This window comes from Podarcis muralis, chromosome 12 (assembly GCF_964188315.1).
Source record: "Podarcis muralis chromosome 12, rPodMur119.hap1.1, whole genome shotgun sequence".
Lineage (NCBI taxonomy): Eukaryota > Metazoa > Chordata > Lepidosauria > Squamata > Lacertidae > Podarcis > Podarcis muralis.
Window position 1 is genome coordinate 3,895,521 of NC_135666.1, and position 27,146 is coordinate 3,922,666.

General features: G+C 47.2%; 1 protein-coding gene across 1 annotated transcript in view; it reads right to left on the bottom strand.

Annotated features, from left to right (window-relative positions):
- LOC114607764 (unconventional myosin-Ig-like) overlaps positions 1–27,146 on the bottom strand; it is an 86,504-nt gene that overhangs the window by 53,140 nt on the left and 6,218 nt on the right. The window contains exons 2-11 of the mRNA XM_028751196.2: positions 24,468–24,676; positions 21,874–21,967; positions 20,422–20,587; positions 18,521–18,574; positions 16,458–16,553; positions 13,812–13,928; positions 12,506–12,712; positions 9,522–9,667; positions 6,303–6,417; positions 4,781–4,951 (exon numbers count right to left, since the gene is read on the bottom strand). Coding sequence (XP_028607029.2) covers positions 4,781–4,951; positions 6,303–6,417; positions 9,522–9,667; positions 12,506–12,712; positions 13,812–13,928; positions 16,458–16,553; positions 18,521–18,574; positions 20,422–20,587; positions 21,874–21,967; positions 24,468–24,676 — 1,375 coding nt within the window. The remainder of the gene's footprint in view (positions 1–4,780; positions 4,952–6,302; positions 6,418–9,521; positions 9,668–12,505; positions 12,713–13,811; positions 13,929–16,457; positions 16,554–18,520; positions 18,575–20,421; positions 20,588–21,873; positions 21,968–24,467; positions 24,677–27,146) is intronic.

The following is a 27,146-nucleotide window of genomic DNA, read 5'->3' on the forward strand; positions in this document are numbered from 1 at the left end:
TGCTCTGTGTCATGGTCCGGTTCATGGGCGAACGAAGTCCCGGCAGGGGACGTCGGGACAGGGGGCAAGATGGTGGGGTGGGAGCAGGAACGGGGGTCCAGAAGCCAGGAGTCAAGAAGCCAAGAGTCCAAGGGTCAGAGAGCCAGGAGTCAAGAAGCCAAGGGTCCGAGAATCAAGAAGCAAGGAGTCAAGAAGTCAAGGGTCCAAGGGTCAGGAAACAAGGAGTCACGAAGTCAGGGATCCGAGGATCAAGAAGTAAGGAGTCAAGAAGCCGAGGATCAAGGATCAAGAAGCCAAACGCAGCAAGGCAGGGAGCGTGTTGCTGTGGCAAAGAGCCGAAGGGTAATGCTGACCTTATATCCCTTCCTGGCTCTTGCCACCAGGTGCTGTGAGTTACCAATCAGCCTCACCTGTGCGTCCGTGCCTTGCCTCTCCACAACAAACTCAGGAAGGCCCCAGTCCTGCAAAGTCCTATTGGTCACAGGGCCTGGCTTCTGAACGCACACCTGACAAATAGCTGTCAACTTTTCCCTTTTCTTGCGAGGAATCCTATTCGGAATAAGGGAAACGTTGACAGCTATGACCTGACACTCTGCCTCCACGGTCAGAGGCAGCTGCGATGCTTCTGAACGCCAGCTGCTGGAAACCACAAGAGGGGAGATTTGGTCTTGGGTTCGAATCCTGATCGCGGGAAGCATTTGTGATTCTTATTAATTCTGGGTTTTTTTTCTACAGTGGTGTTGGGCAAAGGTTGATCAGCATCTACTAGATTGCCGGTTGATTTGAAAACCACCGGCAAGAATTTATGACTCCTCCTTGTTTTAACTATGGAAACAGCAGAATGACTCTTTCTCCCTATGTTATATATAGAGAGAATAACGAATGGAATTGTTGTTGTTTTTCTGCTGAAGGGCTTTGAGCCTCACAATTAATAATAATAATAATAATGGTCCCGAGCCACAAGGTGGTTAGATTGGTCTCAACTAGGGCCAGGGCCTTTTCAGCACTGGCCCCGATGTGGTGGAACGCTCCGTCACAAGAGACCAGGGCCCTGTGGGACTTGAGATCTTTCTGCAGGGCCTGCAAGACAGAGCTGTTCCGCCTGGCCTTTGGCTTGGACTCAGTCTGACCCTTATGTTTCCCTTCCCTTACAGTTTTGATCTATGGGCTACTTTTAAAATGAGGCTGCATTTTAAATTGCATTTTAACCTGTATTTTAAATTGGGTTTTTTTCCTCTCTCTCTCTCTCTTTTCCCCTATTATGGTTTTACTGTGATTTTATTGGTGTTAGCCTCCCTGAGCCCGGCTCTGGCCGGGGAGGGCGGGATATAAATAAAATTTATTATTATTATTATTATTATTATTATTATTATTATTATTATTAGCTAGGGATGATGTGAGTTGTAGTCCCAAAACATCTGGAGGGCCGAGTTTGGGGGTGCCTGGTTCACAGTGATCTCCTAGATAAATTATAAAAAATTCCCCATTCTTTATTGAAGTTATGTCTTCTTGGTTCCTTCCGGAGGAGGTAGCTCTGCTAATATGGGTATGAATGGCTGGGAGGATGGAAAGTGACGTCTGTATGTGGGAAGCCGCTGAGTTTGTGTTTGGAGAAGTCACTGTCGGGGAGGTGTGGAGTGTGGGCGCCGCTTGGATCACAGCGATTTTGCTCAGCTGCTAACAATGCTTTCAATGGTTTTCCCATTGTATTTCTGCATCTGATTGTGACTTCTTTATGTCGAAGAGCATCTTAATTTTGCTGCCAAGGATGCAGCTTCTAATGCGCATTTCTTTTTGTTTGATTTTCTTTTGCAATGCTCTATCAATGTTCTATCCGTGTTAAGGTATTGCCGTAAACGACTCAGATTTTTTTTAAAAAAAACAACACACCACATAAACGGCTATAGAAAAGATCGAAATAAATAGACGGAAAGAACTCCTCAACAGTGGAACAGGCTACCTCAGAAGGCTGTAAACTCTGTTCCCCTGGAAATTTCTTTCTTTCCCTTAACCAGTGCCGGATTTACGTATAAGCTAAACAAGCTATAGCTTAGGGCCCCACTCTCTTGGGGGCCCCCCAAAAATTTAAAGGGTAAACAAACCTGGATGTACATTTCCAAAATATAAGATAAACAACAAATAAAATCAAATCTACATACAGCAGCAGCGTTTTGTGTTGTGTAGGCACCTAGTCATGGGCCCCACCTGCTCGCCTGCTCCCTAAAATAGCACTAGTTTGCTCACAAAGGTCTGTATAGTTAAAGCTCTGGTTTTCCCAGTCGTGATGTATGGAAGAGAGAGCTGGACCATAAAGAAGGCTGATCACCGAAGAAATGATGCTTTTGAATTCTGGTGCTGGAGGAGACTCTTGGAGAGTCCCATGGACTGCAAGAAGATCAAACCTATCCATTCTGAAGGAAATCAGCCCTGAGTGCTCACTGGAAGGACAGATCCTGAAGCTGAGGCTCCAATACTTTGGCCACCTCATGAGAAGAGAAGACTCCCTGGAAAAGACCCTGATGTTGGGAAAGACGGAGGGCACAAGGAGAAGGGGACGACAGAGGACAAGATGGTGGGACAGTGTTCTGGAAGCTACCAGCATGAGTTTGACCAAACTGCGGGATGCAATGGAAGACAGAAGTTCCTGGCGTGCTCTGGTCCAGGGGGTCACGAAGAGTTGGACATGACTAAACAACAACAATATCCGGAAAATCCCTGATGTATGGCAACCCTGTGAACAGGGATGGAAGGGTGGGGGGAGGGGAGCCCATAGTATAAGGTTACCAGACGTTCCCGTTTCCCAGTCCCCGGATTTACAAATCAATCCCTTGACATAATCCTATCAATGCTATTGAAGTTGAAAAGTGTCCCCGGATTCCTTAAAACAAATCTGGTAACAGGTGTGTCCAACAGGTAGATCACTGGATGTTTGTGGTAGATTGCGACAGATCTCCCCTGAAAAAGCTTTGCCCCCCTTCCAAAAAGCTCAACAACTTCTTTGTCTCCCCTCGCTGGATGACCTTGGGGGCCAGCCACTCCCTCTCGGCCTAGCCTGCTTCAGGGTTGTTGTTTGGGGGAGGAGAGACAGCATCTTAAAAAGCAGAGACATCACCTTGCCAACAAAGGTCTGTATAGTTCAAGCTATGGCTTTCCCAGTCGTGATGTATGGAAGTGAGAGCTGGACCATCAAGAAGGCTGATGGCCGACGAATGGATGCTTTTGAATTATGGTGCTGGAGGAGACTCTTGAGAGTCCCATGGACTGCAAGAAGATCCTGTCAGTATCTTTGCTCACAGTCAGAGGTTAACTGGCCTCCCCCGAGGCAATTGAGCGAGATACTGTGTTTACCTTCCGTCTGCGACCCCCGGCAGGCTAGGTAAACAAACTCGGCGATTCTTCTCATTAGACGTGAGAAAGAACACACCCTCTGCTTCTCTGCTTCTCTCCCTCCCTGCATTCTCCCCAGGGAGGGGAAATGAGACAGACAGGAGTCCTTTTTACATGTTTTATTCCTGTCATTCAGCAGTACATAGAATCGTGACTGCACCCTTCAGACTCCATTAGAAGAGACACAACTCCGCCCCTGCACTTCCAGTACAGGTCAGATGACAGACTGAGCTAACATCCGGTGCTCAGTACAGAGAAAAGACTGCCCCTTTTCCCCAGCAGTACAGCTCCAGACAGCAACATCCTGTTTTGCTTTCCAGCCACCTGCTGCTGGCTTTTGCATTGGTGCTTTTTCCTGACAGATCCAACCTCTCCATTCTGAAGGAAATCAGCCCTGAGTGCTCACTGGAAGGACAGATCCTGAAGCTGAGGCTCCAAGACTTTGGCCATCTCATGAGAAGAGAAGACTCCCTCGAAAAGACCCTGATGTTGGGAAAGATGGAGGGCACAAGGAGAAGGGGACGACAGAGGACGAGATGGTTGGACAGTGTTCCTGAAGCTACGAACACGAGTTTGACCAAACTGCGGGAGGCAGTGAAAGACAGGAGTGCCTGCGTGCTCTGGTCCATGGGGCCACGAAGAGTCAGACATGATTAAACGACTAAACAACAACAACATATATAGGGTGCCTACATTCTGCATGTGCAAATGGCTTTAGATAACTATGAGGTCCATAAATTACCATATAGCATATACATAACACACACAAAAACAGCGATAATTCGTTGTTGACAAAGGACAGCTGGACATCTAAAGGGCCCCATTACCTTCAGTAGCTTAGGGCCTCATCAAACCTAAATCTGGCGCTGAAACACCCATAGAGTCAATGGAGGAAGTTGGAAGAATGGCGCTCTTGCCGACTTTTCCTTCCAGCTCTATGTGCTTTTCACGGCTCAGATTAATTCTGTTCCTTCCTTTGGCTCATGTGCTGAAGAGGGGTGGGGAGCCACCTCTGTTTTGCTTCGAGATATCCTTTCCTTAGGGACGTGGGTGGCACTGTGGGTTAAACCACAGAGCCTAGGACTTGCCAATCAGAAGGTCGGCGGTTCGAATCCCCGCGACGGGGTGAGCTCCCGTTGCTCAGTCCCTGCTCCTGCCAACCTAGCAGTTTGAAAGCATGTCAAAGTGCAAGTAGATAAATAGGTACCGCTCTGGCGGGAAGGTAAACGGTGTTTCCGTGCGCTGCTCTGGTTCTCCAGAAGCGGCTTAGTCATGCTGGCCACATGACCTGGAAGCTGTACGCCGGCTCCCTCGGCCAATAAAGCGAGATGAGCGCCGCATCCCCAGAGTCGGCCACGACTGGACCTAATGGTCAGGGGTCCCTTTACCTTACCTTCCTGCTGGTATAGTGTGGGTGTTTGCCAAGCCTGGTATTCATGGACTCCAGGAACAGGGTGTCGGTGACTTTCCCCCCAGTCAGGCAGGCCTCATCCAGCACAGCGATGATGCCCTTGTGCGGCTCCTCCACCAGGTCCACAATGATTTGGTTGTTGAAATATTCAATCTGTCAAGGGCGAGGCGGGAAAACGGTGAAAACAAAGTCTTCGGGACACCTTTTGGAAGGTCTGTGACTCAGGGGTAGTGTGGGAAATAGTATTTTAATGTTGTATTTTAATCTTGTTTTTAAGTTGTATTTTAATCAATTGTTTTTATACCTGGTGTTAGCCACCCTGAGCCCGGTCTTGGCTGGGGAGGGTGGGGTATAAATAAATATATTATTATTATTATTATTATTATTATTACAGCCAAAATAAAATTCCATGTGTTGCTAGATAAGCAAAGGGTTAAGACTCATGCAGTTCCCCGGTGAAATCCCAGAAAGGGGACTCTGTGGTTGTTATTTTTTATTAAATTGATATACAGTGGTACCTCGGGTTAAGAACTTAATTCGTTCTGGAGGTCCGTTCTTAACCTGAAACTGTTCTTAACCTTTCGCCAGCAGCGAAAAGACCTTTGGATTGATTCGGTAGAAACACCAGTGTGTGAGGAGATGCTGCAAACTTACAGAGCGGAATCATAGACATAAAATCCACACAGAAACACATCATTGCTTGCTTCAACTCGCTTGTGGGAACAACTCAGAGGACGTGAAAGAAGGAAGGTTAACAACAGGAAGAATTAGAGGAAATATTGGAAATGACTATGAAAAGCAGTAGAGATATGAGATGATCAGAGGCCCCTGAACTCGAAGGATGGGAAGTCCCAATAAAATATTTTTAATTTGGCAGAATATTTGGATTATTTGATATGTATATGTATAATTTGGAATATTTAATGTGATTTGATTGGATAGTTAAAATGGAAAACTTAATAAAAATGATTTTAAAAAAATGAAATGAAATGAAACTGTTCTTAACCTGAGGTACCACTTTAGCTAATGGGGCCTCCCGCTGCCGCCACCACGTGATTTCTGTTGTCATCCTGAAGCAAAGTTCTTAACCCAAAGTACTATTTCTGGGTTAGCGGAGTCTGTAACCTGAAGCGTCTGTAACCCGAGGTACCACTGTACAGTGGTACCTCGGGTTACAGACGCTTCAGGTTACATACGCTTCAGGTTACAGACTCCGCTAACCCAGAAATAGTGCTTCGGGTTAAGAACTTTGCTTCAGGATGAGAACAGAAATTGTGCTCTGGCGGCGCGGCGTCAGCAGGAGGCCCCATTAGCTAAAATGGTGCTTCAGGTTAAGAACAGTTTCAGGTTAAGTACGGACTTCCGGAATGAATTAAGTATTTAACTTGAGGTACCACTGTACCGCCCTTCATCCAAAGATGACAGGGCAGTTCACCACATAAAACCACAAAATATGCAACCAAAAAACCCCACACCTTCCCCCCCACCGGCCACCGTGACTCACGTGTTGCCACTCGATCCCCTCACGCTGGTACTCCTCCTGTTCTTGCTGCAAGATCAGCTCGATGAACAGCTGCTGCAGCTTCTCGTTGCAGTAGTTAATGCAGAACTGCTCAAAGCTGAAAGGGAGACGGAGCAGGCGAGACTCAGGACCCCATTCTGCACCCCACAGAGCAAAGGGGATTCTGCACCCCAGGGCAAAACCATAAATCAGTGGCAGAGTCCAGACTTATTTAATTACTATGGAAGGTGAGCCCGTGAGCTTCACGCTGGAGATTTGAACCCGGGTTCACTTTTAATGCCATAATGCCTCTGGATCTAAATAATATTTCTATATAGCTGTCACGACTACAAGTTATTGATCAGACAGCCCACACATTTGCCTAATTTTCTTTTCAAGTCACCTGAGCAAGCGGCTATTGTCGCATCTGGTGACAGTGAGTTCCATAAGTTAATGGCGCATTTTTGCAGGGCAGAGTGGGCTTTCTTTTGTTGGCCCTGAAATGCCTGTCCATCGGTGTCATTTTAGGATCGGGGAACCCAAATTTGAGCAGGCCTAATTCTGGACATCACACTTTCGGAAAGAGCGTAGGCAGATTGGAAGAGGTTCAGAGGAGGGTCCAGGAAGACGGTCAGTGATAATAATAATAATAATAATAATAATAATAATAATAATTTATTATTTATACCCTGCCCATCTGGCTGGGTTTCCCAAGTCACTCTGGGCGGCTTCCAACAAAACACTAAAATACAATAACCTATTAAACATGAAAAGCTTCTCTAAACAGGGCTGCCTTCAGATGTCTTCTAAAAGTTTGGTAGTTATTTTTCTCTTTTACATCTGCTGGGAGGCCGTTCCACAGGGCGGGTGCCACCACCGAGAAGGCCCTCTCACTGGTTCCCTGTAACCTCACTTCTCGCAGCGAGGGAACTGCCAGAAGGCTCTCGGAGCCGGACCTCAGTGTCCGGGCTGAACGATGGAGGTGGAGATGCTCCGAGGCCATTTAGGGCTTTAAAGGTCAGCACCAACACTGTGAATTGTGCTGGGAAACGTACTGGTATGGAAAGCAAGTTGTGTGAGGGAAGGATGGGACTGCTGAGCCTGGGAAAGAGATGGCTGTTTTGGGAGATGGTGTCACTCTTGATACATGAAGGCCTGTCCAAAGGAAGAGGAGAAAGGCCCTGTTCACATCATACACCCTTGCGCAAATTAACGTATTTTTCTCTCCATAAGACGTACCTAGTTCTTAGAGGAGGAAAACAAGAAAAAAAATATTCTGAACGAAACAGTGGGTGCATGATTTTTGTGGTTCATGCTGTGGCCACAGACATGATATGTGATTTGACGGTGAGTTTGGGGTAGCCCAATGCCAAAATACAGTGGTGCCTCGCAAGACGAAAATAATCCGTTCCGCGAGTCTCTTCGTCTAGCGGTTTTTTCGTCTTGCGAAGCAACCCTATTAGCGGCTTAGCAGATTAGCGCTATTAGCGGTTTAGCGGCTATTAAAGGCTTAGCGGCTTAGTGGCTAAAAGGCTATTAGCGGCTTAGCGGCTTAGAAAAAGGGGGGGGAAGCGGAAAAAAATCGCAAGACTCGCAAGACGTTTTCGTCTTGCGAAGCAAGCCCATAGGGAAATTCATCTTGCGAAGCAACTCAAAAACGGAAAACCGTTTCGTCTAGCGGGTTTTTCATCTTGCGAGGCATTCGTCTTGCGGGGCACCACTGTACTGAGAATCCATGTGGATCTGTGCTTTGTAACCGCATTTTTGTGCCATTGCGGCCCTACGAAACAGTGGGTGTGTGATTTTTTTGGTGCAGGCTGTAGCCATGGACATGCTATGTGATCTGATGGTGAATTTGGGGTGACCCAATGCAAAAATCCTAAGGAGCTATGTGCTTTTACCTCCCCCCTCCCAGGCAGCCTCCTTTATCTCTAGAGTCCCTTATCTCCCTCCCCGATTGCTTGCCGATCAGCTCAGCGGCTTTGTTTCAACACCCTCTTCCCTCTTTCAAAAAAAAAAAAAAAAAAAGCATGATCTGCTTTTTGCCCCTGGGCAATTCGGCTCCAGGGACCACGCATTCACTCCATAAGACGCACAGACATTTACTTTTTAGGAGGAAAAAAGTGTGTCTTGTGGAGCGGAAAATACGGTAATTGAAATAAAGTCAGCATGTTCGAAGGTCACAGGGAGAGAAACTTCATGATTGCCACATTGATCAGTGTGTCAAGCACCCACAATATAAGATGTTTTAGGGATGCTTCAGTTATTATGGTGTCAGAAGCCTGCAGCCAACAGAAGGAATATATTGAATATATTGAGGTTCTACGAAAGAGAGTTATTCCAGAGCTGGAAAAGAGGAATCCTGACGGTACTGGGATATTGCAGCAGGACCTAGCTCCCTGTCACACATCGAAAGCGGTGAAGAAATTCATGACAAATACAGGTACTTGATTGGCCAGGGAATTCCCCGGACGTAAATCCCATTGAAAATTTGTGGGCTCGAGAACTTTTTTTATGTATGCAACAACAGCAGCAAGAATACTTATCGCAAAGTATTGGAAGACAGAAGAGCTACCCACCGTGGAAGAATGGCAGGTGAAAGTGATAGACTATATGGGATTGGCAGAAATGACCGGCAGAATCCGAGACCAGGGAAAAGAGACGGCGGAAGAAGATTGGAAGAAATTTAAAGACTATCTTAAGAAGTACTGTAAAATTATGGAATGTTAGGACAATTTTGATTCGGAAACTAAGTGGTTGATTGCTGTAATGATTATGTAAAAATGAAAAGAAAAAACAAAGACGTAAACAGGAATTGGGGGAAGGATTTGTTGAAGAGGATGAGTTAGAAAATAGAATGCAGTTAGGGGAGGTATGAGGAAGTCGGGAAAGTAAGTTGTATGAACAAAAGGGAAGGAAATTATACGTGTGTTTTTGTGTCTTTTTTTCTTTTTGTATTTTTTTTTTCATGTTGGTGATTTTTTGTAATTGGGTGACTTTGGTGTTGTATTAATTTCTGGAAAAACCAATAAATATCTTATAAAAAAAAGAAAATTTGTGGGCTTAGCATCCTTCACAAACTACATCTCCCAGGATTCTTTGAGGGAAGCGACGGCTGCTTAAATCGTTATCACACTGCTTTAAATGTGCAGTGCAGAAGGGGGGGCAGAACTATATTTCGTTTGCCTCAGGGGGGGTCTCCCCTAGGTAAAAGACACCAACCTATTGTTGTCGAAGATCTCAAAGCCATAGATGTCCAGGACTCCAATCACCGTATTCTTGCCATGGATTCGGGCATCGTAATTCTTGACCTCGATGACCGTGTTGATGCGGGCCACGATCCAGCAGAATAGACGCTCATAGAAGGCCTGTAGGTAAAAACAGGGTGACGGACGTGTCATCTTTTGGTTGAACAGAGTTTTCAGATTTCAGCGGCTTTAAATGCCTCAGGAGACTATCGTGAGACCACTGTGAGCCTCCTTTGCAAGAGGTCTGGACGGTGGCAACACAAGAACAGGCTTTTTTGCATTGGTTTCTTACTTCTGAAACGCCAGTCACTGCCTCTCAGCTGAACCAACCGTATTTTTCGCTCTATAGGACGCACTTTTCCCCCTCCAAAAATTAAGGGGAAATGTGTGGGAAGAACCAGCGATCTGTTCAAGAAAATTGGAGATATGAAAGGAACATTTCGTACAAAGATTACCATAATAAAGGACAAAAGTGGTAAGGACCTAACAGAAGCAGAAGACATCAAGAAGAGGTGGCAAGAATACACAGAGGAATTATACCAGAAAGATATGGATGCCTCGTACACCCCAGGTAGTGTGGTTGCTGACCTTGAGCCAGACATCCTGGAGAGTGAAGTCAAATGGGCCTTAGAAAGCACTGCAAATAACAAGGCCAGTGGAAGTGATGGTATTCCAGCTGAACTATTTAAAATTTTAAAAGATGATGCTGTTAAGGTGCTACACTCAATATGCCAGCAAATATGGAAAACTCAGCAGTGGCCAGAAGATTGGAGAAGATCAGTCTACATCCCAATCCCAAAGAAGGGCAGTGCCAAAGAATGCTCCAACTACCGCACAATTGCACTCATTTCACACGCTAGCAAGGTTATGCTTAAAATTCTACAAGGAAGGCTCAAGCAGTATGTGGATCGAGAACTCCCAGAAGTGCAAGCTGGATTTAGAAGAGGCAGAGGAACCAGAGACCAAATTGCAAACATGCGCTGGATTATGGAGAAAGCTAGAGAGTTCCAGAAAGACATCTACTTCTGCTTCATTGACTATGCAAAAGCCTTTGACTGTGTCGACCACAGCAAACTATGGCAAGTTCTTAAAGAAATGGGAGTGCCTGATCACCTCATCTGTCTCCTGAGAAATCTCTATGTGGGACAAGAAGCTACAGTTAGAACTGGATATGGAACAACTGACTGGTTCAAAATTGGGAAAGGAGTACGACAAGGCTGTATTTTGTCTCCCTGCTTATTTAATTTATATGCAGAATACATCATGTGAAAGGCTGGGCTGGATGAATCCCAAACTGGAATTAAGATTGCCGGAAGAAATATCAACAACCTCAGATATGCAGATGACACAACCTTGATGGCAGAAAGTGAGGAGGAATTAAATAACCTTTTAATGAGGGTGAAAGAGGAGAGCGCAAAATATGGTCTGAAGCTCAACATCAAAAAAAGGAATATCATGGCCACTGGTCCCATCATCTCCTGGCAAATAGAAGGGGAAGAAATGGAGGCAGTGAGAGATTTTATTTTCTTGGGCTCCATGATCACTGCAGATGGTGACAGCAGCCACGAAATTAAAAGACGCCTGCTTCTTGGGAGAAGGGCAATGACAGGCCTAGCAGCATCTTGAGAAGTAGAGACGTCACCTTGCCAACAAAGGTCCGTATAGTTAAAGCTATGCTTTTCCCAGTAGTGATGTATGGAATTGAGAGCTGGACCATAAAGAAGGCTGATTGCTGGAGAATGGATGCTTTTGAATTCTGGTGCTGGAGGAGACTCTTGAGAGTCCCATGGACTGCAAGAAGATCAAACGCATCCATTCTGAAGGAAATCAGCCCTGAGTGCTCTCTAGAACAGTGTTTCCCAACCTTGTGCCTCCAGCTGTTTTTGAACTACAACTCCCATCATCCCTGACTAGCAAGACCAGTGGCAAGGGATGATGGGAATTGTAGTCCAAAAACAGCTGGAGGCACAAGGTTGGGAAACACTGCTCTAGAAGGACAGATCGTGAAGCTGAGGCTCCAAGACTTTGGCTACCTCATGAGAAGAGAAGACTCCCTGGAGAAGACACTGATGCTGGGAAAGATGGAGGGCACAAGGAGAAGGGGGCGACAGAGGACGAGATGGTTGGATAGTGTTTTCGAGGTTACCAGCATGAGTTTGACCAAACTGCGGGAGGCAGTGGAGGACAGAGGTGCCTGGCGTGCTCTGGTCCAGGGGGTCACGAAGAGTCGGACACAACTAAACGACTAAACAACAACGTGTGTGCATCCTATGGAGTGAATGCAGGCTCCTTGGCTTCAGTGATAGCAATGCAAAGCCTCCGAAGCGCAGAGGGAACGCGAGACCAGGGCCCTGCAGGATTTAACCTCCTTCCGTCAGGCCTGTAAGACAGAGCTATTCCGCCAGGCCTTTAATTTGAATTCAGACTGATCTTTTATTTCCCTTCTCTTCCCACCCCCTCCCCGTTTATGAAGATTACCCGCTCTGAGACCCCACAGCTAATTCTCCCCTGGTCTCCTCGCTGGCCCAAGTAGGACTAATTAAGCCAGCTAGCCCTGGTGATTATCTAATGCTTGCTTATTAGATGGATTTCCCCCAAATTGATTTCTGAACTTTGAATTTTATTGTTATTCATGTCTTTATACTGTGCTTCTACAAATGGGTGTTTTAAATTTGTTGTTAGCCTCCCTGAGCCCAGTTTTCTGAACCGGGAAGGGCGGAGTATAAATAATAATTTATTTATTTATATTATCATTATCATTATCATTATCATTATTACCAGGAATCCTATATTGAAAAGCTTAAACAAGCTTGCAACAAGCTAACCGCTGTGTGTTTAAAAGGGGAATGCACTCTGCTAAGTAAAAGGACTTGCTAACGCAAGTTGAGAAGGCTATGATTAAACAATATATCCTCTCCTGCCTCCCTGAACATTCCCACACCTTGCCATAGCTACTACCTTGGCGCAAGCATCCCTCGCATAGTTGGCCTCGTTGGCGCTGTGGCCCTTTTGGATGACTTCCCCTCCCCCGGTGGCTACGGTCCGGTAGAGGAGCGTGTTGAGGAGACTTTCCGGCTCTGTGGAGGTCAGCTCGGCCAGGTAGGGCACCAGTTCGGCGTTCTCTACCTCCACGTCGTCCCCCGTGGCGACAAAGCACACGTTACCCTGGAAAGTCCGGTGAGAGAAGAGCAATCAAACAGAAGCACATATCGCTCAATCGTCCCGATTTAAGCAGGACATCCCGGAATTACAGAAGCCATCCTGGCTTCTGATTGGATCATGGAACATTTCAGGTATACATATATATACATTCCAGAGATATACATTTCACTGATTTTACAATCATCTTGACATTTTAAAACTTGATGTCCTTCCCCCTCTTTCTGTGGTTCCTTAAGTTTATTTTTAATATCTTCTGCATAACCAAATTCACTTAACTTACTCATTTACAGTCAAACCTCAGTTTTCGATCATCTCCGTCGCCGAACGTTTCGGCTCCCAAACGTCAAAACCCTGGAAGTACGCGTTCTGGTTTTCGAACATTTTTCAGAAGCCGAACGTCCATCATGGCAGACAAGCAGCTTCCGATTGGCTCTTCCAATTGCAAGAGCCAATCACAAGCCGTGCCTCGGAAATTGAACATTTCGGAAGTCGAACGCCCTTCCAGAATGGATTATGTTCGACTTCCGAGGTACCACTGTATTTATCTTCTTTGAAAATACAGTCATACCTCGGGTCAAAGTTGCTTCAGGTTGAGTGTTTTCGGGTTGCGCTCTGCGGCGACCCGGAAGTAACAGAACGCATTACTTCCGGGTTTTGCCGCTCGCGCATGCAGAGACGCTCAAAATGACATCACGCACATGCGCAGAAATGGTGACCTGCACGCGCGCAGACGCAGGTTGCGTTCTCTTCAGGAGGGGAACGGGGCTCCGGAATGGAGGCATTGAGGAAAGTGTGAGGGGGAGTGGCCTGGGAAAGGGGGCGTGGCCTGGCAAGAGACTCAAGGGCCGCATTGTGGTGCCACAACTGGCCCCCAGAGCTGTATGTTCCCTGTAAAGGACTTTTGAACAGTTTTTTTTACCACATCTTAATACATTTCCAGGCAGAAGAGAGGGCACCCAGGATTTCTCCTCACATACCAAAAGCACAGAGGACGTAAAGGACAAACCCGTGCGGCTGTTTCCTTTCTAACTTGAATATTTATTCCGTCTGTGTATGCCTTCCCGGTGCCAGCAAGCAACGTTCCCCCCGCCCCTTCATTTACCAAGTGCAAAATGGCCGCCAGGATCTTGTAGACGGAGTCGATCTCTTCCGAAGTGAAACCGATCACTCTCATGGCGTCGGCAACGGCCCGGTGGCTGGATTTCTCGCTCCCCGAGGACTAGGGTTGCAAGGGGGTGCCGGGGAGAACCGGAAAGGAAGGAATGAGGAGGAAGAGAAGAGGGGGAAATAAAAATCATGATGCTTGAGCACTGCCAGGAAGACTTTATATATATATATAAAACATGAACGGATTGGATTTCGGATAAATGTGCAATTCATTGCTCTTGCTTTGAACGTTGTTGTGTAATTATCTCGCATGTGCAGACAAGTATTCTGAAGAATGCATTTAATAGGGTAGGATAGTGGGCAATGGGGTGGATTTGTGGTGTAGCCTTATGAGGCTTTGCCCTCGGGTGGGAAAAATATTGCGCCCGGGAAAGGGAAGTGGGAGTCAACAGACACTCAAGGAATAGTTTCGGAGAAAAAGCTTTATTTCTACCATCCATGAACTGGTAGAAGGAGCAAGTGTGATAGTTCACAAAAAGCATGCACGAGTTCACAGTCATGTGCACAGAGCATATATACCCCTTCCAGTTCCCTCCCCCTTTCTCCTCCTTCTTCCAGAGTCCTGCCCATGAGTTCCTCTGAGCATGAACAGAAAGCTGTCTTGGGACTATTGTGGACTCCTGGCACCCTTCCCTGGAAAGGGGAATGAAAGCCAAGGGGTCGAGGAGCATGTCCAAAGATGTTGCAACTAGAACGAGATAAGATTCAGTTCTCAGGCCTGCTTTGAACAGAGCCTATTCATTAGCTTTTTGAAGCCTTCTCGTGCTGATAAAAGCAGCGGCGTAGCGTGGGTTGTCAACACCCGGGGCAAGGCAAGTAATTTGTGCCCCCTAACCTGGGCAAGGCAAGTAATTTGCGCCCCCTAACCCCTAACCTGCCGCCGCTGCCAGCTTCTTCTTGCTGCTGCCTGGGCTGGGGTATTTACAGTAAGGTAGCCACGGCGGCGGGTCCGTGTCAGGTGATCTGAGACGAGTTGCCGCTGGCGCTGGCGCCCAAACGACGCTGCTTGCCTGGAGGAGGAGGGCAGAGAGGCGAGGAAAATGCAACATGGCCCAGCAGCTGCAGCAGCGGCGGGGCTGTGAGGAGGGGCTGCCTGGCGCGCCCTCCGCGGCCCTGACGCGCGGAGACTGCGGCGAGCGCTGAAAACCGCTGCCAGCTCGTCGGTTCCGCGAGACATGGGGCTCTGCTACAGCCTGCACCCGAGGCTCTTCGGCGACTCCGGAGGCGGCGAGCGCACACCCCCCCCAGATGTTGCGCCCGATGCGGCCGGCCCCCCCTGCACCCCCCACTCTACGCCACTGGATAAAAGAATAACATTTTGCCTTTGGAACAGCATCTTGTGAGAATCCACAGAAAAGCTGTAGCTGTGGATTTTTAGAAGACAAAAGGAATTTTGAACCGTTTTGAGGCTTGGGGTGATTATTGAAGCCTGGGGTGATTTCACAGACAGGATTTGGGTATCCTGTCCCTTCAGTAGCACCAAAGGGGCGAGAGCCCCAAAAAGCTTTGGGGAACCACAGAGCTAGATGAACTCTTTCGGATTTGCCTCTTTAAATTCCATTTATTCAGTGCTTTTTTCTTTAAAAAAAAATATGTTTGGGGTACTCTCATTATACTACTCCTGTTGAAATAATGCCCCTCAGTGGATTCCCAAAATGTTTAGGGGTATGCGTAACCCTGCGTACCCCCAGGGAAAAAAGCACTGCATTTTATTCCTCCAAGACAAGCTGGGAATGGAAAGCTTTCAGTGGGAAATGAAAGATCAATGCCCCCCAGTGGTGGTTTGGGGTCTCTGCTCTTACAGTGACTAACCCAAATCCTGCCACCCGATTCAGCAACAAAAACGCTATACTTGGATCCTAAAATTAAAAACATACCTTGGATCCCAGGGCAAGGGAAGGTTTTTTCGTTTTGTTTTTTACCAAAATAACCCATTGATTTGGTATTTGGGGGATATGATACTTGAGGTGTCGTGTGCTTTTTTATATCCTCTCTGCTGAAGAGGCTTATTATTATTATTAAAGGCAGATTCTTACATTACTTGATGCGCCAAGATACCTCCTGAGAGATCAGATGTGTTACAAGTTTATAATGTCTTTTTCTATCTTATTTTATATGTATGTTATATAACATTCAGAAGAATTTTTTTCCTGATTGAGAAAAGGATACAAAATGGGAAAACCCACAATTTTGATAACTGAAAATTGCCAATTGTTTTGCAGTACTTTATTATTATATTGGGAGTGTGGTCTTTGGGCTTTTAGTTAGCTACTGGATTGAATACATTAGACATATCGGGGTTTTAGTTGGGTTTTTACAGAGCTTGCATTTTAATTCTTTTGGTTCTTTGCTGTTTCTATTAACCCATAGCATTATTTTAATAAATGTTATAATACCAACCTACTAACTCTGGAGTGTGTCAGTTTATTAACCTTTACATGTTTAATTATAATAAACAAGGAGAGACGGGGGGCGAGGAGAAGATGTGTGCAGATTAATTAGTCTGGGAAAAGTTGGAATAGGTCGGAAGCTTTTTAAAAGGTGTTTTTTGGGGGGGAAATGAAACCCCTGGGAAACTTACGTGGTTGTTGGCACCTTCTCTGGTGAACCTGTAGGCTGCCGGATCCCTGCTGAGGTGGAGGGATTCCAGCAATGCGTCCGAGGCTCCAAGCAGCAACTGCAAGAAAGAATAACTCTCTCGTAAACAGCCCAGCGCAGTAGCTTTCGAACCCAAGTCTGAGCAGCCAGATTCTGAAAGTTGTGTCGCTGGACAAAAATGCGACATGCAGAAGGAGGGAGGCATGCGTGCAAGGGAGCAATATAACATTGTGGCCTGAAATGCTAAATCCGATTGTGCAGCAGAACTCTGCATTTGCTGTGTTGTTTCTTTGCGCTGTGGGTTAAACCACAGAGCCTAGGACTTGCTGATCAGAAGGTCGGCAGTTCAAATCCCCGCGAGGGGGTGAGCTCCCGTTGCTCGGTCCCTGCTCCTGCCAACCTAGCAGTTCGAAATCACACCAGTGCAAGTAGATAAATAGGTACTGCTCCAGCGGGAAGGTAAACGGCATTTCCGTGCGCTGCTCTGGTTCGCTGGAAGCGGCTTAGTCATGCTGGCCACATGACCCGGAAGCTGTATGCCGGCTCCCTGGGCCAATAAAGCAAGATGAGCGCCGCAACCCCAGAGTCGGCCACGACTGGACCTAATGGTCAAGGGTCCCTTTACCTTTACCTTCTTTAAAAGCCAGCAAGTTACTAGAACTCATGACGGCTGGAAGAGGACAGAGCTGGAAAGAGTTGACTCTGTCTGGCGATGCCTCTGGCGCCATCTACTGTTGGCTTCCTGGCCTCCTGCCCTACCAGGCCCTGCACCAGCCAACACTTATACCAGGGGTCAGCAAACATTTTTCAGCAGGGGGCCGGTCCACTCTCCCTCAGACCTTGTGGGGGGCCGGACTATATTTTGAAAGGGAAAAAATGAACGAATTCCTATGCCCCACAAATAACCCAGAGATGCCTTAGAATAGCTTTGGAAGTGGATATAGGCTGTAGGGTTAGAAGTAGAAGATAGGGTATTTCAAAATAGTATTATTTGTAAGTGATAAAATGTGAAGTTATTTTAAGTGTGATTTTAAAAAAAAAGATGTTTAGAAATTATGATATATGTAAACTGCTAAAGATGAAATAAAATGAAAATCAGATAGGTGGGACTTGGGGAAGCCCACCTAACAATGTTTATAAAAATAAGGATATGGCAAGAATTTGTTCGTATTGTTTGTCTTTTCTGTTTGTGTTTTTTATTTGTGTTATAAAATGAATAAAAAAAATGGGGGGGGGGAGATGCATTTTAAATAAAAGGACACATTCTACTAATTTAAAAACACGTTGATTCCCAGACTGTCCGCGGCCTTAGTTTGCCTACCCATGACTTATACTTTTAATATTTATACGTGGTAGTAAGGAGTGCGAATTTTTAGAAAACAAAATATATATATATATTGATTTTCAAATGAATTGTGTAATTTGTGAATTTGAGCCTGCTACTCCAAAAATCAGGTGAAGTTACAACGCATTTTGGTACGCCATATTGATTCAAAATGGCGCCTGGAAACCAAACATTGACAAAGAGTACCAAGTTTGGCAACAGCATCTTAGGAGGTGGCCAAGCCTATGACGAAAAGCAGGCGCAGTCACACCATGGTCTTGTTTCCACCTGCCATACTGAATCAAAATGATGCCCTGCGTCCAAACATTGGCAAAGACTGCTACCCCGACCTTAGGGTATGTTTAGCGACAGTATTTTGAGCAACAGCTGAACCTACGCCAAAAACGGGCAAAGCCAGGCCAAAGTGACTTCTTGATTCAAAATGGCGGTCAAACATTGATGAAAACCACGGCCTTCACCCTTGGGAACCCTTGAGTCAAGTTTGGTATTGATATCTCAAGAGGCTTCCAAACCTTTAGGGGACAAATGAACGGAAAACCACTTTCCAAAATATATAGCTGGTGGCATACGTCGCTTTGAGATCTTGAGGGATAAGGGAGCAACACCAACACACAATCTGAGTACGGAGAAGCAGATCAGGAATGAGGAGAAATCCCAGCAGGAAGGGGAAAGGGTGGGTCCTCTTCTGGAGGTTTGCTCACCTGGTAGAAGGTGTGGAAATTCCTCTCGCCCGGCTGCTGTTTGAGGATGCGAGACTGCAAGGGAAGGGAAGACTCAGAATGCATCTTTGAACTGTGGGATAACCAGCCTCATATAACCAATACAAAGGTAAAGGGACCCCTGACCGTTAGGTCCAGTCGTGGCCGACTCTGGGGTTGTGGCGCTCATCTCACTTTATTGGCCGAGGGAGCCGGCGTACAGCTTCCAGGTCATGTGGCCAGCAGGACTAAGCCGCTTCTGGCGAACCAGAGCAGCGCACGGAAACGCCGTTTACCTTCCTGCCGGAGTGGTACCTATTTATCTACTTGCACTTTGATGTGCTTTTGAACTGCTAGGTTGGCAGGAGCAGGGACCGAGCAACGGGAGCTCACCCCGTCACAGGGATTCGAACCACCGACCTTCTGATCGGCAAGTCCTAGGCTCTGTGGTTTAACCCAAAGCACCACCCGCGTCCCTTAAGCATAACCAATATGCTTAAGTTTAATTCAGGGGTCAGCAACCTAAGGTCCATGGGCCACAAGCAGCCCATGGCGCTTGTTTTACCGGCCCCCAAGCTGCCCCCAAACCAAGCCGCCCATTTGGCGAGTCCCCGCGTGCTGCGCTAAACCAGCACAGCATGGGGACTCGCTTTTGCGGTGCCGGAAATTCAGTTCCTTGAATAAAGATCAGGCTTACTAGCCGCTTTGCTTCTCAATATACTCTGGTTAGCCTCTGTTATTCTCTCCTACCAATAGGGAACCTACGTAAGGACTCTATATGGGCTCTTGGATACCCCATAAGGGTGTTGCAGGAATTTATGTATAGGTTGGGAGGGTGCCCCTCCAGCAGATATCATGTACATGCAGCCCACTACCAATCACTTTTGTGATTTGTCTCCACAATACACTTCATCGCAGTTTCTGTTCGAAGGGCCTTTGCTGCATGATACAGTGGTGCCCAGCAAGACGAATGCCTCGCAAGACGAAAAACTCGCTAGACGAAAGGGTTTTCCGTTTTTTGAGTCGTTCCGCAAGACGAATTTCCCTATGGGCTTGCTTCGCAAGACGGAACGTCTTGCGAGTTCTTGCGAGTTTGTTTCCTTTTTCTTAAAGCCGCGGCTATGCTGCTAAGCCGTTAATAGCCGCTAAGCTGCTAATAGCCGCTAAGCCGCTAATAGCCGTGCTTCGCAAGACGAAAAAACCGCAAGATGAAGAGACTCGCGGATCGGATTAATTTTGTCTTGCGAAGCACCACTGTACCAAATGTGGCAATTCACTGATGGATGTATCTCAGTACTGGCTCACAGGGAAAACTTCAGAAATTCATCTAGACCTGTGAGCTCAGCTACTCAGCAGCCCCTCTGCCTGAGTGATGATCCCTGGCATCCTGAGTGCCAGACTGGTAGCCATTCCAGAAATACCAAACCCAGATGAAGACAAAAGGGTGTGATTAACTTGGCTGGGAAACAGGGAAATGTAAAGATCTCCTTTTGTTACACTTGATGGGTGTTTGGTGGAGGGCAAGGGGAACCATGGGGCAGGGTCCAGGATGCTCAGATTACTGCCACCAGACCTCCCCTTTTATGATGTAACCGTGATGTTTTAGTGATGTAGTTTGGGGGTTGTAACATGGGGATTAGCAGCTAATAAAAGTTTGGGGGCTCTTTTGTTCGGGGCTTCCATCTTGTTCCACCTTGTGGCAGGTGGGAGTCCTGTCGCGACAGTCTCCAATAAAGACCAAGCCTACTGGCTGCTGTTTTGCTCTGGTATTCCTGGCTGGTGTCCTTGTTTTTTTGTCCAAGGGAGCCCTCAGATTTCTCCGTAAAAAGGGAAAAGGAGCAGTTTTTTCCCCTTATAACAGAATGATTCATTTGGACCACCCCACCATCACCCACACCCAGTACCTTCTCCAGGAGGTAGTTGTTGATGTGGCCACCCGTGGGGTCCCCTTTGAAGTCAAAATTGATGTCCATGTATTTGCCAAACCGGCTGGAGTTGTCGTTGCGGTTGGTTTTGGCATTGCCAAAAGCTTCCAGGACGCAGTTGGACTTTAGCAGGACGTTCTTCACCCTGAAGGAAAGCAGAGAGGAAGGAAGACAGAGAGGGAAGAATCAGGGCCAGGGGAATGTAGCGATTGTTGGGCTCGGCTCCGAGTGGAGAGACCCAGGTTCAAATTCCACGCCCATCCCTGCAAGACTTGCTGGATTTGGAGCGACTTTTCAGTGCAACACACTGCAGGCTTGTGGGACTTGGGTTCACACACCGCCCCCCCCCCCCCGAATCCTGAACATTGCTTTAAAAAATTCTTAGGATACTAAACCACACCAACATCACAGGTGTATAAAATCAATCATCACAGATAATTAAAGGTACAGCTACACTTCTCTGCTATTGCAGCACAAACGAAGACATTAATCTGAGTTCATATATAACATCCAAGATCAAATTCAGTATTCAATCCTTTTGGAAACATGGTCCCCAATCGGAATATTAATTTATACTCTTGTTGTAACAAGGCTCTAAGCACATCAACTGTTCTAAAAGGTAATTTTTTACCATGTAACATGGGGGGTGTAACATGGGGATTGTTGTTGTTGTTTAGTTTTTTAATCGTGTCTGACTCTTTGTGACCCCATGGACCAGAGCATGCCAGGCACTCCTGTCTTCCACTGCCTCCCGCAGTTTGGTCAGACTCATGCTGGTACCTTCGAGAACACTGTCCCACCATCTTGTCCTCCGTCGTCCCCTTCTCCTTGTGCCCTCCATCTTTCCCAACATCAGGGTCTTTTCCAGGGAGTCTTCTCTTCTCATGAGGTGGCCAAAGTCTTGGAGCCTCAGCTTCAGGATCTGTCCTTCCAGTGAGCACTCAGGGCTGATTTCCCTAAGAATGGAGAGGTTGGATCTTCTTGCAGTCCATGGGACTCTCAAGAGTCTCCTCCAGCACCAGAATTCAAAAGCATCCATTCTTCGGCGATCAGCCTTCTTGATGGTCCAGCTCTCACTTCCATACATCACTAAACATGGGGATTAGCAGCTAATAAAAGTTTGGGGGCTCTTTTGTTGGGGGCTTCCATCTTGTTCCACCTTGTGGCAGGTGGGAGTCCTGTCGCGACAGTCTTCAATAAAAACCAAGCTGACTGGCTGCTGTTTTGCTCTGGTATTCCTGGCTGGTGTCCTTGTTTTTTTGGCCAAGGAAGCCCTCAGATTTCTCCGTTAACACAGCTACTTGGGGACAGACTGCTTCCGTGTGTGGAACCTCCACACCTTCGTTACGAGTTATTGCTCTGGCTAGTAGCCAAAAACAACCACACACTCTAGACTACAATTTCAGGAAGAGCACCCACAAAGTTGCTTACCTTTCCACCTCTGCCCTCTGGGTGGGGTTTGTGATAGCCGCAATATACTGCATAATATACTTGCTCGCCTCTGTCTTTCCAGCACCACTTTCCCCTATAAAGAAGAACAAGACGTTTGGGAATGTAGAGAAATTTTAAAAAAATTGGAAATGATATACAATGAGTTGAAGAAAATGTTTAAAATGACATTTGTAAAAAAACAAAACAACCAGAAGCATTTTTGTTAGGGATTGTCGGACAAGACCTGCCAAGGAAAATAAATACAGTGGTGCCTCTCAAGACGAAAACAATCCGTTCCGCGAGTCTCTTCGTCTAGCGGTTTTTTCGTCTTTCGAAGCAACCCTATTAGCGGCTTAGCGGATTAGCGCTATTAGCGGTTTAGCGGCTTAGCGGCTATTAAAGGCTTAGCGGCTTAGCGGCTAAAAGGCTATTAGCGGCTTAGCGGCTTTGAAAAAGGGGGGGGGGAGCGAAAAAAAATCGCAAGACTCGCAAGACGTTTTCGCCTTGCGAAGCAAGCCCATAGGGAAATTCGTCTTGCGAAGCAACTCAAAAACGGAAAACCCTTTCGTCTAGCAGGTTTTTCGTCTTGCGAGGCATTCGTCTTGCGGGGCACCACTGTAACTTATTTATGTATGCTACAGCAGCGTCAAGAGTCTTGATAAAATGAGGATGGAAGAATAAGGAAACCCCGACAAAATAACAGTGGCAAGAGAAACTGATGAACTATGCAGAACCGGCGAAACTGACACACAAACTACGTGACAAGAACAACTGTGACTTTAAAGAAGAATGGGGACCTTTCTACAAAGTACTGAAAGAAACAACAAAATGAACTGTACTCCTTGGCAGGTTTTGAATAAACATACACAAATTTATTGAGGGTTAATATAGTAGATAGATAATACAAGGATGTATGCAGTTTTACAATATGCAGAGAATAACATGAGTTGTGAAATCAGAGAGAGGAGCTGAGGGAAGTTTTTTTTTGGAGGGAGGGTTTGTTGGGGAGGGGGGAATAATGAAGATGATTTGTTTTGATAATTTGTTATGTTGAAATTGTTAATAATTTTTTTTTAAAAAAAAGCATAGAGAACAGACAGAGAGGCAAACGACTTTCAAAATATAGAAGAAGAAGAAGAAGAAGAAGAAGAAGAAGAAGAAGAAGAAGAAGAAGAAGAAGAAGATGACGACGTTGAGGAAAGGAGTGGAGTTGGGAGATGCTTCCTCCATCAATAGGGATAAGGACAGGTCCCACTTCAGACTGCAGGGTGGCGATGTGATGGTTTGTTATTGTTATGAGAACTGTAAGGTCGCCCTAAGATATAAAATAATTGTTCATAAATGTACCAGGCAAACACATATATGGATATATAAACCACACGTCGGAAAACAGTACAGGAAAACAGTCCTAAAGCCATTTTGATTCTTTCAGTGACCGCAAATATTCCTCTGCAGTTTGGATGGAAATGGGAAAAGCCTCACCATTGTCTCTGCGCTCACAAATCCTGCCTTAAGGGCACATTTGGGTATGAATAGGCGGAGCCTGTGACCTGGACTCGGGAATTAAGTATTGATCATCACAAAAGAATGGTCAGGCTGTCCAGGTAAACCCATCAACAGGTTTCCTGCCGGACAGGATTCTGCTGTAGACCGCCTCTTCTGTGATGTATTTGGGGGTGATATTGAGATAGGTAAAGGTAAAGGGACCCCTGACCGCTAGGTCCAGTCGTGGCCGACTCTGGGGTTGCGGCGCTCATCTCGCTGTACTGGCCGAGGGAGCCGGCGTACAGCTTCCGGGTCATGTGGCCAGCATGACTAAGCCGCTTCTGGCGAACCAGAGCAGCGCATGGAAACACCGTTTACTTTCCCGCCAGAGTGGTACCTATTTATCTACTTGCACTTTGACGTGCTTTCAAACTGCTAGGTTGGCAGGAGCAGGGACCGAGCAACGGGAGCTCACCCCGTCATGGGGATTCGAACCGCCGACCCTTCGATTGGCAAGCCCTAGGCTCAGTGGGCTTGAGCTACAGGGTGGCAATTTCAAAAATCTATATAAGGGCTTGCACACCTTTGTCCTGGGTTCCTCCTCCCTTCTGTGTGGGGGTGTGGGGGTGTGAACACCCTATTGCAACAGTTTAATGAAGATCGGGCTTACAAACTGCTTTGCTTCTCAATATTCTCTGGTTGGCCTCTGTTATTTTCTCCTACCTATAGGGAACCTACATAAGGACTCTATATGGGCTCTTGGGTACCCCATAAGGGAAGAGGAGCAGTATTTTCTTATAGCAGTTTATACGGGGGAACCCACAAAGAGGATTCGATCACCAAGGAGAGTTTGGATTTGATATCCCGCCTTTCACTCCCCTTCAGGAGTCTCAAAGCGGCTAACAATCTCCTTTCCCTTCCTCCCCCACAACAAACACTCTGTGAGGTGAGTGGGGCTGAGAGACTTCACAGAAGTGTGACTGGCCCAAGGTCACCCAGCAGCTGCATGTGGAGGAGCGGAGACGCGAACCCGGTTCCCCAGATTATGAGACTACCGCTCTTAACCACTACACCACACTGGCTCTCAAGAGCCCTCTCCGCTGCCATACCTGAGATGACAATGCAGGTGTCCTTTGCCCGGCGCTTCATGGCCTTGTAAGCTGCGTCGGCCACCGCAAAGAGGTGGGGCGGTCTCTCGTAGAGCTCGCGGCCACGATACTGCTCAATCACATCTTTCCCGTAAAGCGCCGTTTGCTTGTAGGGGTTCACGGAGACCACCACCTCGCCTATGTATGTGTAGATCCTCCCTTTCTCAAACCTAGGAGAGGACAGAGGAGCACAGTTAGGAGGGCATGCCTGATTATTGTCTTCCAAAGCAACTACTCTCTTCCCAACTTAAAAATGGAAAGCGTAATGCTGGTGGTCAGCGAAAGAGGTTTTGTGATGGCCTGGGACTGGGGCTCGGACTCAGAACCAGAGGAGACTCAGTCCGCACCAGATCCTTTGCCTCGGGCATGATCTGAACCAAGTCTGGGGTCTGATCCTGAAGAGTCCCAGTCTGCCCAGGTTCCCCTGCAACAAACCCCAGCTGGGCCGAGTCAGGGGCCTGAGCCTGCCCTGGCTCCAGATGCGGGGATGACCTCGTTGCCTCCAGCTGGGCCATCACTTACAGCTGCTCCTCTACCGGTTGGGTCAGGAGAGGCTGAGACGGCCTCTGGGTCTAGTAACCCACCAACATCTCCCATATTTCCCCCTGCATAAGACGCCCCCATGTATAAGACGACCCCTATTTTTTGAGCCTAGACAGCATCTTAAAAAAGTAGAGACATCACCTTGCCAACAAAGGTCCGTATAGTAAAAGCTATGGTTTTCCCAGTAGTGATGTATGGAAGTGAGAGCTGGGCCACAAAGAAGGCTGATCGCCAAAGAATGGATGCTTTTGAATTCTGGTGCTGGAGGAGACTCTTGAGAGTCCCATGGACTGCAAGAAGATCCAACCTCTCCATTCTGAAGGAAATCAGCCCTGAGTGCTCACTGGAAGGACAGATCCTGAAGCTGAGGCTCCAAGACTTTGGCCACCTCATGAAAAGAGAAGACTCCCTGGAAAAGACCCTAATGTTGGGAAAGATGGAGGGCACAAGAAGAAGGGGATGACAGAGGACGAGATGGTTGGATGGTGTTCTTGAAGCTACCAGCATGAATTTGATCAAACTGCGGGAGGCAGTGGAGGACAGAAGTGCCTGGCGTGCTCTGGTCCAGGGGGTCACGAAGAGTCGGACACAACTAAACGACTAAACAACAACAACATTTTTTGAGCCCAAAATTAAGAAATAATTAATTGCAACATTCTGTGTATAAGACGACCCCCAATTTTAAACTTTAAAAAATGGGGGGAAATATAGTCTTATATATGGAAAAATACAGTATTTGTTTTTTATCTTATATAATGGATGCTTGGGTTGCGAACGTGATCCATGCGGGAGGCACGTTCGCAACCCACAGCACGCATCTGCGCATGTGTGGGTTGTAATTCGGTGCTTCTGCACATGCACAAAGCACGATTTAGCACTTCTGCGTGTGCGCGACCGCCGAAACCTGGAAGTAACCGTTCCGGTACTTCTGGGTTTCATTGGTCTGTAACCCAAAAAAACACAACCTGAAGTGTCTGTAACCCGAGGTATGGCTGCATTTTGGAAATATAGATCCAGTTTTTTCCTCTTTTAATTTTTGGGGGGGCCCAAGAGAGTGGGGCCCTAAGCTATAGCTTGTTTCGCTTATACGTAAATCCTGCACCGGGTGTGCCCCTACAGAGTGCCAAACCCGCTATAATTCTGCAAGCTGAATTTGCAAGAATGCGACTGGATCCCACCTGCCAAAGAGTGACAGTCGGGAAGTGGCCACTCTCTGCCTTTCCTCTGTCCGCCCCCAACACGGAGCCACCTACAACGGGTCCCTTTGCCCTGTCTCTGCCCGCTGGGCACCCCTGGGCACTAGCTGCCTGCAGGGGCTACAGAAACAAAAGTCTGCTCCCCTGTCTGTCAAGGGCAAAAGTCTGCTCTGAAGTTGAGAAACCAACGCCTTCCTGTAAACAGAGGAAGAACGGCGGCTTGCCGGAAACTCCCAGGGTGCGTCAAACCGAGAAGAGGAAGGGGGACTAACCACAGAGGCCAGGTTGGAGGACAGAAGATGGGCAGAACCATCTTCGCCTCAGCTGCCTCCTGCAATGCAAGGACTGATGCTCTGCCTTAGAGCGATGCCCCTTCTCCGGCGTACACAACCGTTGTGCAATAAAAACAAGGACACAAGCTGCGACAGCCAGTCTCAGATGTGCTAATTGAGATTGAGGTTGAATCCTGACAAGACAGAAGTACTGTTTTTGGGGGACAGGGAGCGGGTGGATGTGGAGGACTCCCTGGTCCTGAATGGGGTAACCTGAAGGACCAGGTGCGCAGCCTGGGAGTCATTTTGGATGCACAGCTGCCCATGGAGGCGCAGGTCGATTCTGTGTCCAGGGCAGCTGTCTACCAGCTCCACCTATTACGCAGGATGAGACCCTACCTGCCCACAGACTGTCTCGCCAGAGTGGTGCATGCTCAGGTTGTCTCCTGCTTGGACAACTGCAATGCGCTCTACGTGGGGCTACCTTTGAAGGTGACCCGGAAACTGCAATTAATCCAGAATGCGGCAGCTAGGCTGGTGACTGGGGGTAGCCGCCGGGACCGCATAACACTGGTCTTCAAAGACCTACACTGGCTCCCAGTACGTTTCCAAGCACAATTCAAAGTGTT